This window comes from Ilyonectria robusta (genome assembly GCF_021365365.1).
Source record: "Ilyonectria robusta strain PMI_751 chromosome Unknown BGZ61scaffold_65, whole genome shotgun sequence".
Classification (NCBI taxonomy): Eukaryota; Fungi; Ascomycota; class Sordariomycetes; order Hypocreales; family Nectriaceae; genus Ilyonectria; species Ilyonectria robusta.
The window spans coordinates 26,901-40,037 of record NW_025764499.1 but is presented as its reverse complement, the minus strand read 5'-3'; the positions used below and the strand labels follow the sequence as shown (position 1 = coordinate 40,037).

The 13,137-nt window shown below is 50.5% G+C and overlaps 5 protein-coding genes across 5 annotated transcripts; 4 read left to right on the top strand and 1 right to left on the bottom strand.

The window, feature by feature from the left end:
* Nucleotides 1-342: 342 nt before the first annotated feature.
* Nucleotides 343-2,914, top strand: BGZ61DRAFT_573289 (uncharacterized protein; the record flags this gene model as incomplete). The annotated part of the gene is made up of 3 exons (XM_046256123.1): nt 343-700; nt 746-1,879; nt 1,911-2,914. The coding sequence occupies 3 exons, from the start codon at nt 343-345 to the stop codon at nt 2,912-2,914; spliced, it is 2,496 nt and encodes an 831-aa protein (XP_046094161.1).
* A 2,187-nt stretch (nt 2,915-5,101) lies between these two features.
* On the top strand, nt 5,102-5,610 carry BGZ61DRAFT_487162 (uncharacterized protein; the record flags this gene model as incomplete). The annotated part of the gene is made up of 3 exons (XM_046249938.1): nt 5,102-5,147; nt 5,181-5,369; nt 5,465-5,610. The coding sequence occupies 3 exons, from the start codon at nt 5,102-5,104 to the stop codon at nt 5,608-5,610; spliced, it is 381 nt and encodes a 126-aa protein (XP_046094160.1).
* A 393-nt stretch (nt 5,611-6,003) lies between these two features.
* BGZ61DRAFT_467930 (uncharacterized protein) lies at nt 6,004-6,550 on the bottom strand. Its single transcript, XM_046247829.1, has one exon. The coding sequence runs from the start codon at nt 6,395-6,397 to the stop codon at nt 6,227-6,229; it is 171 nt and encodes a 56-aa protein (XP_046094159.1). The 5' UTR covers nt 6,398-6,550; the 3' UTR covers nt 6,004-6,226.
* Nucleotides 6,551-8,498: 1,948 nt separating this feature from the next.
* Nucleotides 8,499-9,164, top strand: BGZ61DRAFT_524296 (uncharacterized protein; the record flags this gene model as incomplete). The annotated part of the gene is made up of 3 exons (XM_046252637.1): nt 8,499-8,762; nt 8,825-8,934; nt 8,984-9,164. The coding sequence occupies 3 exons, from the start codon at nt 8,499-8,501 to the stop codon at nt 9,162-9,164; spliced, it is 555 nt and encodes a 184-aa protein (XP_046094158.1).
* A 290-nt stretch (nt 9,165-9,454) lies between these two features.
* On the top strand, nt 9,455-12,497 carry BGZ61DRAFT_500637 (uncharacterized protein; the record flags this gene model as incomplete). Its single annotated transcript, XM_046251586.1, has 6 exons — nt 9,455-9,490; nt 9,704-9,908; nt 10,580-11,736; nt 11,836-11,898; nt 11,950-12,204; nt 12,474-12,497. The coding sequence occupies 6 exons, from the start codon at nt 9,455-9,457 to the stop codon at nt 12,495-12,497; spliced, it is 1,740 nt and encodes a 579-aa protein (XP_046094157.1).
* Nucleotides 12,498-13,137: the final 640 nt, after the last annotated feature.

Below are 13,137 nucleotides of genomic sequence, written 5' to 3'. Positions count from 1 at the left end.
CACCGCCACTGTCTAGCCAGGACAAAACCTTCCGCCATGTTACCCCCTGGCCGTACTTGTGGCGGAACGGCCAGCCATCCTCATGGCTACATTACTCCGGCCTCCCGCCCGTACATATCAAGGCAACAAGCTCCATCCCATTCTACAAATACCACAGAAGCCCATTTAGTGGCTTGTTTTGACAGTCGGATTTATTTTACTTATAGGGACTTTGGCTCCTGACTCTTCCTGCACTGGGCTGGCTCCACCTGTTTTCGCCACCACCTTCAGCATCACTGGCGAAGGACAACCTCCCTCCCATATGCTCCCACACCGCCTACCAACACAAACTTGACTGATATCATGGCGTCGAAGCATCTCTTGAGGCGATCCTGTGCCTTCTGTCGGGCGAGGAAGATCAAATGTTCAAACGAGACCATCTGCGAGGCGTGCCGCAGACAAGGTGCCGACTGCATCTACGACTTCGAGCCCTCGCGCCCAAAGACAAGGAATCTAAGCCAGGACAGCACCAAGTCGACCCTATCGGTTTTCCGCAATGGAGACGCGCCTATGGGACACACTCGCCAACGGTCTATCTCTGTTGGCTCTCCCAATTCCACCCCACCAAGTACTGTCATGGAGGAGGTCGCGCCCCAGGGCGAGACTGGCGAAAGCGTTGCCATGGCCCTTGAGCAGAGGTTCTTTGAGAACTTTTCTCAAGGTACCGATGGACCACGGAGCAGTCCATGGCAAGAACGCATCGCAGCATACCACCGAACGCTTCAGACTAGTCTCCGTGACCGACCCGAAAGCGTGGCCACCAAGTTCAGCCCCAAGAATGTGAGGTATACTGGGATCCTCTCGCTGTTAACACACGACCTTGTTGGTCTCGTCACAGATCAGTTTGGATCCTTGGGCTGCCATCACGTCGAGGAAGGCGGTGCTCGTTTCTTCTTGTCTGGCTTGGCCAGCGATGATACGCAAACCATGTTCGACAACCCTCCGCTCGGCAGCAACCCCCTATCGGAGTATGGCCAACGACAGCAAACGCAACTGATCGACGTCTGGTATTCGGTGCACCCTCTATCCTTCCTTGTCTCCAAGACCCTGCTTCTTCGAGAGCTACGCGACGGTACGCATGACGAGATTTTGCTGGCCACGATGCTAGCCGACGCCAACTTTAGCATTGGAGACGAGGGCTCCATTGCCCGTGGCCATGTCCTCCTCCGATGGGCCATCGCCCAACTCCACACGAGGCCTCTTCGACCAACCCAAAATTCTTCCAACGGTGGCAGCATGTCTTCGGGCATATCGACAAGAATATTCAGTGGGATTTCCACAGCGCAAGCTCTCATGTTGCTCGCGTGGAATGCCCTTTGCTCTTTTCAGCTGCGCCGGGCCATCTGCTACATCGGACTTGCTGGCAGGATGGCCTCGGAGATCAAGGACCAAATATCGAATACACTGGCACCCATGACTTCCAGTCGCATCAACGGTATAGATGTGTTTGATGTTGAAAAGGAGATCGTCGCCTACCTCTACTGGACAACATATTCGCTGAGCCTGTGGGCCTTCATCCAGATGGGGAATGGGCACTTTTCAGCATTATTACCGACCTCATTAAGTTCAATCTTCCTCCCCGTGACAGAGGCTTCATCTGTCATGATCCAGTTGGATCTGGTCTCGGAAAAATTCAGCACTTTGCAGAAACAAAAGAGCGTCATCAGGGAGATGTGGCCCCTGGCGCACATTGCGAGTGTCGTCGCTTACATCTTCGCCCTGTACCCCCAAGATTCAGACACATCCGAATCGCCCACAACAGGCTTCTGGCAAGAAGCCCCGCTCCTTTCTCTGCAGCGAATACAGCAAGGAAAGCCCTCTAAAGATATTGGAAGCGTTTGTCGAGAGATTAACCGGGTTTTGATGGAGAGTCACAGAGGCCTCTTCGCGGAGCCTCGTTCTTGTTGTCTATCATGCCATGGCGATACACTTCCTATTTCCGGAGCCTCAACCCATGCAACTTGAAGAACCCGTCTCGGCCGATGTTGTTGAACGATTCTGCTCCTCGTCGGAGGACATCCTTCAGCTTTTTGGATCCATCTCCGAACAACCACAGGACCTTTTTGGTCTCACACCATCCCTCCGTAGCTCATTCCCTGACGTCTTTTGCATGTCCCTCGATACCTGTGCTCGGGCCCTGAAATCCATTCACGCAAGGTTCAATCCTAGCGACACATCCTTGATTCAGGCCTACGAGAGTAGGCTCCAGGTGCTTACTCGACGCCTCTATGTCATGAGCCAGAACGATTTCCTCAACCAGGGGGCATCAATCCGCCTAGTTAGGAGGAACTTGAAGAGCTCTGTGCGAATGTTCTGCTCCTCGTCAGCCTCTAACTCCTCTGGGGCGTCGTCTCCTGACAACGCTCGAATGGCCTCTACATCTGATTCCCCTCGGCGAAGCCCTCGAGGCCTTTCTGCTTCCGATTCTGATCGTCTGTCCGCAATCCCCAGAATCGCTATTGATTCATCATCGCCCTATGGCTGTGTCGGCGATACTTCTACCATGCCGTCGTCTATGCCGTCGTCAACAAGATCTTCATCTGGGGCCTCGACCACCAACTCATTCACTCCCTTTGAAGAAGCCAGCAAGCCGGAATGGCAGCCTTTCGATGTCCTCTTCCACGACGTCCTGGACGCCAACGCTCTAGGCGCTCCAACCGGAGAGCACATGAGCATTGCCGACTTGGTGGATTTCCAGAATTCATGGTGCCCTCAGATGCCTACAATGATGGACTTCGACATGGCCGGTCCCATCCCTATTCCATGTGGGCAGTGGGACTGGGCAGATCCGAATGCTAAAGGAACTACAGTTGGTCCTGACATGGATTCGGTCTACTCTTACTTCGATCGGGCAAACGGCAAGCGGCCTGTGTAGGCGCTATCAAATATTCATACCCACAAGAATGGTGGAGACATGTCTTTGGAGTCTCGTGAGCGATGTCTTTAAATTGCTAGCGTTTAGGATCGGTACTGTTTTTCTTTGGTGTTTTGACGAGGCGGATTCTGGGTGAGACTTGCAGAGCAGGCAACAAGCCCCCCTCGACCAACCTCGGGGGAGGTGTACACGGTGTGAAAGCGGCACTGTGCGGCAAGCTGCCTGAAGGCACGTTGGCTGGCTACCGTTGTTCTAGCTGCTTGCTTGGTCGGTGACAAGGAGGGCATCGCCTGCCTACGCTCTACAGTCATTACGGTACCGAGGGATGTCATTATTCTCTCCATGGCGCCCTACTTTTTCATGGGCTTGCAAACAAGTGGTCGGGGTGGGCCAAAGAAGAAAGGAAGCCCATTTTGAGGGTGCAGTGCGATTGGGTTTGGCGGTTGTCTTTCATGTCGGACTGAGCAGTATCGCCTCTCACACCAATAGCTAGAATTAGATGACGAATCAAGACTCATGAATGCCATCATCCCGCGTGTCTAGAACCCCTCAGCTGAAACCCGCCAGACTGGATGCCTTGCGTGACTTTTCCATCGACTTGTAGACAAACAAAAGTCGGTTCCTTGTGCTTGCTGCATGCGACGATGCTGTGGCCATCCATGGGAAACGGGTAGATCCATCCAGCGGGAGCAGTCGATCCAACTCACCTACTGTGGACCACTTGATCCCTCCGTGATAACACTCGGCACACACTCGGCACTCACTCCGGGCAGTGAAAAGGGGAATGCCTTCTACTCTCCAGGTCAAGGGGAGCAGAATCCTACGACATCAAACGGCCCAAGCCCACATGCAAGTCTGCATAAATGTCTCAACAACACACCATCTCCGCAAGCCATTCCAGCAGCAGCGGCCCAAAGGACTGTCATCTCAGCAGGCCGCCAATGCTAAGGCACCGGATGCCGAGCCAAAAAAGAGGCGAAGCTTCAAGCCGGCGGCAATAGGCTGTTGTATTTTTGTCCCGGACTACCACTTCGGTTGGTTTGACCCCTCATTTTGCGGCTGCGTACTTAAAACAACACGCAGGCAGGGTCTAGCAAGCGGTGATACGGTGAGCGCCGAGGAATAAGCAAACGCCTCCACGGGCCAATAACTATGCGATGATCCACTCGGGTGACTGCCAGAACACTCATAACTGCCGGTCTTAATTGGGCAGACGAGGGAATAGCACTTCTTGATATTGTGTGTCTCAGCCCGACCATGATACCAGCCGTCACTGTCAAGCACTTCGGAGTAGAGCCAGCGTTCCTAATAGTCCAGACCGTTTAGACTATTAGTCCAAACTGCAATCCAAGATCAATAATCAATCCACGACGGGCGTTCGTGGATTGACGACTAGGATGGCGCGTCCCTTGAAACGAGCCGTGTTGATCTGGATAGCACCAGTAAATCGTACAGAATTATCCAAAAGAAAATGGTTGGCACAGCAACAATCATGGGTACCCTGGTTTTGTGACGTCATGCCAACAACCTAGCGTACTTAGCGTCCACACTGGGCGTCCGTATTCCCTTCCCTGATCTGCAGTCTGGACTAATAGTCCAAATGGTCTGGACTATTAGGAGCGCTGCTTGCAATAGGAAGAGACTTCGACAAGTTTGTCAAGCTGGCTCTGCGGCTACTGTTTCTCAGCCGCGCCTGGTCATCCCGCTGACGGGTAACAGGCTCGACACGATGCGCCTTTGAGCCGATGATATGCTGGATAGTGGTCTGATTTCGCCTTTTGCAGAAAATGTTTTTCGTTGGGGAGGACTAATTTCGCGTCGCAAATGACTAAGCCTAACCCCACCTAATGGCATTATGTAGATTGTAGATTAGGATCCCTAGCTCAGCACGTCCTGTGCCTCAGTAGGGGAGTCTACGGGCCTAACGGCCCCCCGGACGAAAAATATACATACATACATACATACATAGCCATCACTAACCAACTCGTCAACACAACCAACTCAATATCGTGATGTTATTAAGTTTGTTGATTAGTAAGAATAAGCTCCGTTGAGTTGGATTGAGTTGGTTGACATCAACCTGGTTGACAACCTCTTGATTGACATTACGTTAATCGCCACCCTGGTAATACACCTCTTTCTTATCGCTACCTCGAATGCATTAGAGGCCATACTTCCACGTGTGTGATGAACCTAGACGAAATCCCTTCTTTGCAATTGTCGCTTGTTTCACGTATGTGATACGGTCCGATACGAACTCATCTAGAGGTTCGTGATATTGAACAGGGGCAGGTGCCAGGTGGTAGAGTAGGGGTAGGTGGCGATGTAGGGACAGGAGATGGTGTAAGAGACGTTGAATTTGGTATCATTATATTGAATAGGGACGGTAAGGTTGGAGTTGAAGACTCCATAACAATAGCATACAAGCAGGTTGTTATGGACCTAATTGTTTTATGTGAGTGGAAAACTCAGCTGTTCTCAGGGGTTCATTCCGTACTGAATGTTCTAACTGCATTAGTCTAAGATTCAGCCACCCTGACCTATTTATAGCCAGACCGGTCCAGACCATTAAGACCGGTCCGACCATGGTCTTGAGAAATCCTCAGACCAGACCAAGTCTTGGCGGTCTAGACCAGACCAAGACCAAGTCAGACCAGACCATTCCGATCACTGGTGTCCAAGGAACGAGCACGTAAGACGTCGATTAAATGCAGGCCATCGGCAGAATCCGCTCACAACTAAACTGACCAAGTGAATACGATCACAGGGATCCCGCCCCGAACGCCTTTCCGTCCCATACAAGAGGTGTCAACAACGCCACCTCCGCTTTCACACGCCGACTTCTCCAAGGTACTAACCAAGGCCAAGACCATAAATCGCTAAGAACAAGATTCTTAAGCAGAGAAGTGGCGGGGGTAAATGGTCGCTGGCGGTTTCTCTGTGGTCTTTAATCGTCAGAAGATTTGCTGCTCAGAGATGTCGACGGCCGCGGTCAGGGGAAGGTGACTAAAAATTAGGCTAGAGATATTGATTGTGAAGCTGCAGATAAGGTGCCCAAAGTAGATAAATGCTATCTTTACGGCGTGTTTGCTTATTTGTCTGCCAGGCAGCCTGGCTAAAAAGATATCTGACTATGGAGAGGCCACCCAAGCAAAGCAGTAGAATGCCGCCATTCAATTTGTAAGTCTTCTAAAGAACAATTCCTTTGGCTAGTGTACAGACCACAACGTCCCCGATGATATTGGCCGGATGATAGTCGCATACATATCATGGCTGGTACCGACCGAACGCATGCTAGGGCGGAGGTGTAAGCTAACCGAGCCACGCGGAGAGGTGGATGGACTTCTGGTGCCGCTCCATCTCGTTATTATTCTTGAAGCGGTTTCCGCAAAATGAGCATTCGTATTGCTTCTCGGCTTCGTGAGCACTAGATTTGGAGTCAGCCATATGTTTCACGCCTCTGGGCAACGCATGACGCGTCATCCAGGTCGTGCAGCATGGGGCGGTTAAGAAGGCCGGCTTTAGGGCTCATGAGGCTTCAAATCTCACGCGCATGAAGCCGCGCGGCAGACTACGTGTTTCCTTTATTTACGCAGCCGCAAAATGAGGGGTCAAGCCGAAGTGGTGGCCCGGGACAAAATACAACTGCCTTGAAGCTTCGCCTCTTTTTGGCTCGGCACATGCTGAGCAGCAGCTAAGCTCCTGGCCGCGCCAGGCAACAGCGCCACTGGCTGGTTGAGGGGCCTCCGGATTTAGTGTCGCATGGCATTGGCTCAGCTGAAGTTATGAGCCGATTCTCGGGACGCCAGTGGAGTTAAGAAACTGCGGAATGTGCAAGGCACCCAATCACTTGGCTAGACAGGATAAAGCCGCCAGCCTGGTGTAACATACGAGTGGTGAGTGCTAGCTGCTGGAAGGCGGGGTTCTACCGTAGCGATGTAGTGATGTCGCCACCAGCATATTTTTGGTCTCGCGCCAGACTCATTCCCTAGATCGCCTGGTTGAAGCAGAGAAAAGTGAAGTATGCGCTGCTAGTAATTGCGTGAATCGCATCTCTTGCTCAAAGTTGGCTTACAGAACACGATATTGTTGCTCGAGAATTGTTGGCCGATAAGAACGGGAAAACTACATAAAACCAAAGTTAAACCTGATCGCTGTAGCCAATGCTGTTATCAATTCTGGTCTGATTTGGTCCGTAGTGCTTGGCAAGCTAGGCGAATTGTCCAGGAAAAAGGGGACTTACTGATTCTAGTAACCAATGCGGTCGTATACGGGTCTGCAGGATGTCTTTGATGAAATTTCGGACCATTATCCAAGCGGGGTGCCTGTCCATACGGTCAGTGACGAGAATGTCCTGGCTCGGTGGGACCTGGTGGTACAACGGGTGAGACGGCATTTCAATCTCCGTTTTCATGCGGCGAACTTGTGTAATACAAGGCTTGGGGAGAGAGTGATTGGTTGAAGGCGAGTGATAATGTCGCGTCGTGGCAGATCCCAGCCTTGCGCATTTGTTAAACAAGGCCGCCCATCCACTCATTGCTAAGCAGAATGACGCAGGGCGACTCAGATCCCAGCTGACCGCTCTCTGCAAAGCAACAACTGCGCAGATCGCTGACCTGGCAATTCCAATTCTTGTCGTCATTGGCTTACTCTCATTTGCTGCTTCTTGCCTTGCATGTCGCACACTGATTCTCTTGACCATTCAATATCCGCATCTGCTCTTGGATTCAAGCCACTGCCATACTCAACTAGACACTTCGGGTCTTTGTCTCACAATTCTCTACCGCACCGACGCCCAGAAGCGGCAGATTCGGACCAGCTGAATGAGACGGCAGGTGGCGGCTGACCCGAGTCCAAAATGTGAGATTTGACTGAGCCTAAAATACGAGATTAACTAGTATCATTACTTACGAGCTCCTAGGTAAGGATACAAGTCTTGAGCGAAATTATAATCCTGATGAACTCGAACTTCAAATGTGTCTCACGCATATCTAGCATTTCCTAATTGTTTGAGAACATCCCGAGGCTCCTTCTAGATATTGTCCAAACCGATGGATGGTAAGTGTATGATGAACAGAGGTACTCATGAGATCTAGTGCTACATTAGAGCTAACGGCACTAAGAATAGATACGACTCGAATTGTAATACGATTGCCTGTACCACCTCGTATTTCGTTGGAATGCAAGCCACGAAATATAGACTCAACCTAAAAAATAAGCAATTCCAATAACCGGCCATTTCTTCGACAGTCATGTAGCACTCGGCTTGCCTTTTTGAGTCAGTGGCAGCCTTGCCTTGCACACTCGCAGTGATTGATATCCTGGACTACCAAAGTCCTGGCCTTGCCCATATATCTATGTCCATGGCCCTCCTTCTTTTGAATCACTCACCGGAATCTCTGGAGGTCTCTTTCCATGAATCACACGTGCCTAGCAGATTCGGGATATCAATACGATTAACCTCTTTGCTAGACGACTTATTACAGACTCAACTATTGCCATCACATCTATCCAATCTTCAGAACATCTTCAAGATTGTCCTTAACAATCCGCCTGGCTCTCCAAGTCTCACCTTCACTCCAATATGCTATCTCGGCTTTTGATCTTTACCTGCTTCCTGGCCAGTGCCCTGGCGACGGATAGGATCTTCAACCGACCCAAGGGCAAGTCTTTTATCACGATCGACTACCGCGTCGGATGGCCGCTCAATACTACTACTCCGGGCGGAATCATTGCCATGGTTCCTGTCTGGGGTGGCGACATCAAAGGCCAGTTCAATGGGCACATTGTCGAGAACATTACTTCCTCCTATGAGAAGGCCCTGCCTTCAACAAGTGGAGAATATACTGTACGTTCAATAAAACCCATGAAACGAGACCAAAGAGAGCACATTTGACTAATAACGATAAGTCTTATGAGAACCAACTTCTTTTCGAGAACGATAGCGGCCAGCGAATTCTAGCCAAAGTCACTGGCACGACAACCTACGGCAACATGGCTCTTCATGGATTTGGTTATGCGTACGTTCCTCATCAATCTGACTTTTTGCTCCTAACTGATCGTCATAAGCACCCTTCTCACGGATATTGATGACTTGGATTGGATTAACTACGAAATGTTCATCGCTGAGTGGCAGGCCGACTTCCAAACTGGCACCGCTGAGATAGAGATCTTTTCGATCACTACTGGTGGCCGCAAAGATGGCAAGCCGATCAAGGCGCTGCTCCCTCCCGGTGGGGTTTACGCTTAGCAAGATCAGGTATAGAGAGGTGTCAAATTCTAGTGATCGAAGGTATGCCACTCTCTCACCTGTACTGAGCTTCTGAATATAGAGGGATGTATACATATACTAGCTGTTCAAAATATCGCTTGTTGGCCACGATAAGACGGAGATCTTTCATTGCGGCTTGTTGAAGTGACGACGTAGATGTTTTGAGAGGCAACTGTCCATTTATTATGTTCGCGTAACAGTGGCTGGACAGTAGCTGGCATACATCGCTATTATGATCGGAGGAGCCCGTGTCCGAAAGAAGCCCGAATATGAGCAATGAAGCGTCCAATAGGTCGATCATAGAGGTGTGTTGACCCTGTTTTGGCTTTTCCAGAGTCTCTACTTGCAAGTGGAAGCAGGAAAATATTGTAGGGGCCCAACTCTTATTCAGGTGACAATGATTCTATCCATCAAAACGCGCCACCACGAAAGAGATTGTTTACTGTCTATATTCTATTGGAGAGCAGAATTATTCCGATACTCTTATTATCACATACTATCAATAGTACAGTCTGCAGCTTCGCAAAGCTGCTAATGGCACCTGCCGATGGCTCGTCGAGCACGAAACTCTGATCCAATGGACACATCAGAATCGAGGTCTCCTATGGATCAAGGGGAAACCTGGGTCGGGCAAGTCAACCATGATGAAGTACGCGCTTCGAGAACTTCCTGCTCATTACGGGCCCGACACGCAGGCGTTTGACTTCTTTTTCCATGGCCGCGGTCATGAACTACAGCGGACACCAGGCTTCGAAATCGATCGATTTGATCGTCGATCGGGTGGTAAGTCGGAGAGGTGCCGGGTAGGCGGCCCTGGATACTGCGTCCGAGTGGATCCTAACACATGAGCGTGTCCCACAAAACATCCCGACAAACGCCATTGGTGGAGAGACATTGCATGCTTCCCAAGGAGGAAGGCAACCCCCCACCTTCCTCTTCAGGATTCTGCGGGTTCGAAGCTGACCGGTCCGGTGAGGCTCTGTGATAGCTGTTGACTTTCTTACGGTAGCTTCGTCGTCACCAGAAATGGAGAGGGACTCATTAGCTTGATAGATGATACTCCATTCGGATTACGTATACGATGCCATAGTGTGGTAATGGCTTTATTCTAGCGGTTCCGGAGTAAAGCGGGCATTAATCACCCGTCTTCCTCATGGTCTCCTCGAAGGAGACAAATGAAGGCAAGTTCTTTGGCTCATGGGCAAAGTCATGATGAGGACTATCTTTGATCGATTCGATCGTTGATCGATATCGATCGATCGATTTCAATGAGTGATCGATCGATATCGATCCACTGGGAGGGCCGCTCGATCGATATCGATCGATTGAAGATGACGATCGATATAAATCGATCGATCAGGGCTCAGAATCGATCTATACGATCGATTTCGAAGCCTGGCGGACACCACTTGGCCTCTTCCGATCTCTCCTACATCAGCTGCTCAGCTGTATGCCCGGCGCCTTGTTCGACTTGGTCGATGATTTCGACGCCAAGCGGAAGTCAGTAGGAGAGCCAGGAGAGAAGTGGCAATGGCATCTACAAACACTACAAAAGTACTTCGAGTCTGCGCTTCTGAGAATTCTGAAGAGATTTCCAGTCATTCTCTTCATCGACGCCCTCGATGAGTGTGGCCGACAACCCGCTCTAGAACTGATTCAGTACCTACGGTGGAAACTTTCATGCCTTCCTCCAAGTGATTTCAAGTTTGGCATTTGCTTCTCCTGTCGTCACTGCCCTATTCTGGAGCTCGACGGCGGCTTGACAGTAATACTGGAGTCTGAAAACCAACAGGACATCGCCACATTCGTTGAAGCCCACATCTCCACCAGTCACCTAGATACCGAGGTTGGAAAATTGATTATTCAACACGCTCAGGGTGTTTTTATGTGGGCACGCCTGGTCTTGAGACAAGTGCTACTACTGGACCATGACGGAGCACCAACAGCTGAGATCATAGCTGAAATTGAGCGGATACGGGAAGACTTAAACGGCGTCTACATCGAGCTCGTCAAGGCTGTTACGCATCGCTCGACCACCTTCAAGCTGATGCGATGGATCTGTTTCTCCACAAGACCTTTGACAACAGAAGAGTTGCAATGGGCCATGGTAGCCGATCCTGTTGGCGCGTGGACATCGCTCGATGAGTGTCGGGCTTCAAAAGATTTTATCCAAGACAACAAGATAGACAGAAGAATCAACAGTCTAAGCTCCGGTCTGGTAGAGATTATTCCATCTCAGGGTGCCCATATTGTTCAGTTCATTCATCAGTCAGTCAAAGATTTCCTCACAGAGGAAGGGTTGTGGGCCTTGAACGGCATGACAGGAGTCGCACACGAGCTAGTCTCGACTTCCCACTGCCTTCTCTCCCAAGCTTGCCTCTATTATCTAAAAATGGACGTACACTCTCAAGGGCAGGCATTTTCTGAGGCAGACACATCCAAGTTTCCTTTTGCTCGCTATGCTGTCGAATCGTGGGTGTCTCACGTGAAATTGGGGGAACCCCCAAATTCATCTCCAGAACTTTCTCAGTTTGCTCGAATGGCCAGGGGAGTCCTTGGTTGAATGGTGGGAGCAAGCATACGGAATGATGCAGCCCTACAGAGTTCTAGACCTACAGCCAGGAGCTAAACTAGTGCATATCGTTTCAAGATACGGACTTTGAGGATTCTTTCATGCTTGCTGGTAGATTTGGTTGATGAGGTTGGCGAGGCTGTAAACTCAGAAGACGATATAGGTTGAACACCTCTATCATATGCCTCTCAGAACGGACATGAAGGAGTCATCCAGGTGCTTCTAGACACAGGCAAGGTCGAGGTCGACTCGAAAGATAAAGAGGGGCGAACGCCTCTGTCATGGGCATCTGAGAACGGACAAGAAGGAGTCGTCCAGATGGTTCTAGACACTGGAAAGGTCGACGTTGCTGCAGAGGATGTCCGCGGGTTGACTGCATTGCAAGTCGCCGGTTTTAATGGCCATTCAGGGACAGAGGAAATGCTCATAGCACGGGGCGCTCCTACTGTGCCCGATTTCTACGGTCTACAGGCCTTGTTTAAGGGGTCTTCAGGTACGGTCAAATGTGCCGATACCGTACCTCCACGCATTCCCATTCAGCGCCCCCTGATACAAGAAGACGAGTCGTCCAAAGTTACTAAGAATCTTCAGCCCTCCGCAACCTCAGCGAAAAACTTCAGCGCTTCCTCCCTGTAGATTTCGGAAAATCAGAGATCGTGTTATATTTTTCAGCTCCTGGGCAGATGAAAGGGGCCGTTACCAGAGATGTGATATAGGGCGAGACTGTTGTCCTTTCATAGCTTGAAATACGGCAGCTGAGGGTTCAATCAAAGATGTGAACTACGTAGTTAGTAACCCACCCTCCTTCGCATTATGCTCGTTTCGTACTGACCTCCGGTGTTTAGGTGGGGCGACCCCCGTCACATCTCCGAGCACTCTCCGCGCACTCTCCGGGTAGACTGTTCTATTTCCAGCACTCTCCGGCAGACTGTTCTATTTTCGGTACTCACAGTGCAATCCCTTCCAATTATCCCTTTGATGTAAAAATAGCTCCCCCTTAGCCATAAAAAGCGTGCGGCATGCCAGGCAAGTTTCTTCTCCCACAGCTCAACACAGTCAGTTCTTTTGTAGCATTTCTTCCTGGCTCATGTAGGATCATAGCTGGAGACCTGCAGACTCGAGGCCAGACAGCCCCAGAAACTCATTCCGGCCGCTCCCTGACGAGAACGCGTATCCTATTGCTCTTTCCATATGCTCAGAGTCTCGGACGCACACACTGAAGAGCTTCTGTCGGATGCGCCATTACAGTCAGCCTGGCTGGTCTTTCTACTTCAGCCCAACGCTACGATACAGTCTGGTCCCGGCGAATGCGACTCTCGCCGACACCTCTTCTACTGCTCAACCCTTTAGTCAATACGCAATACACTTCCCTCCCCTTGT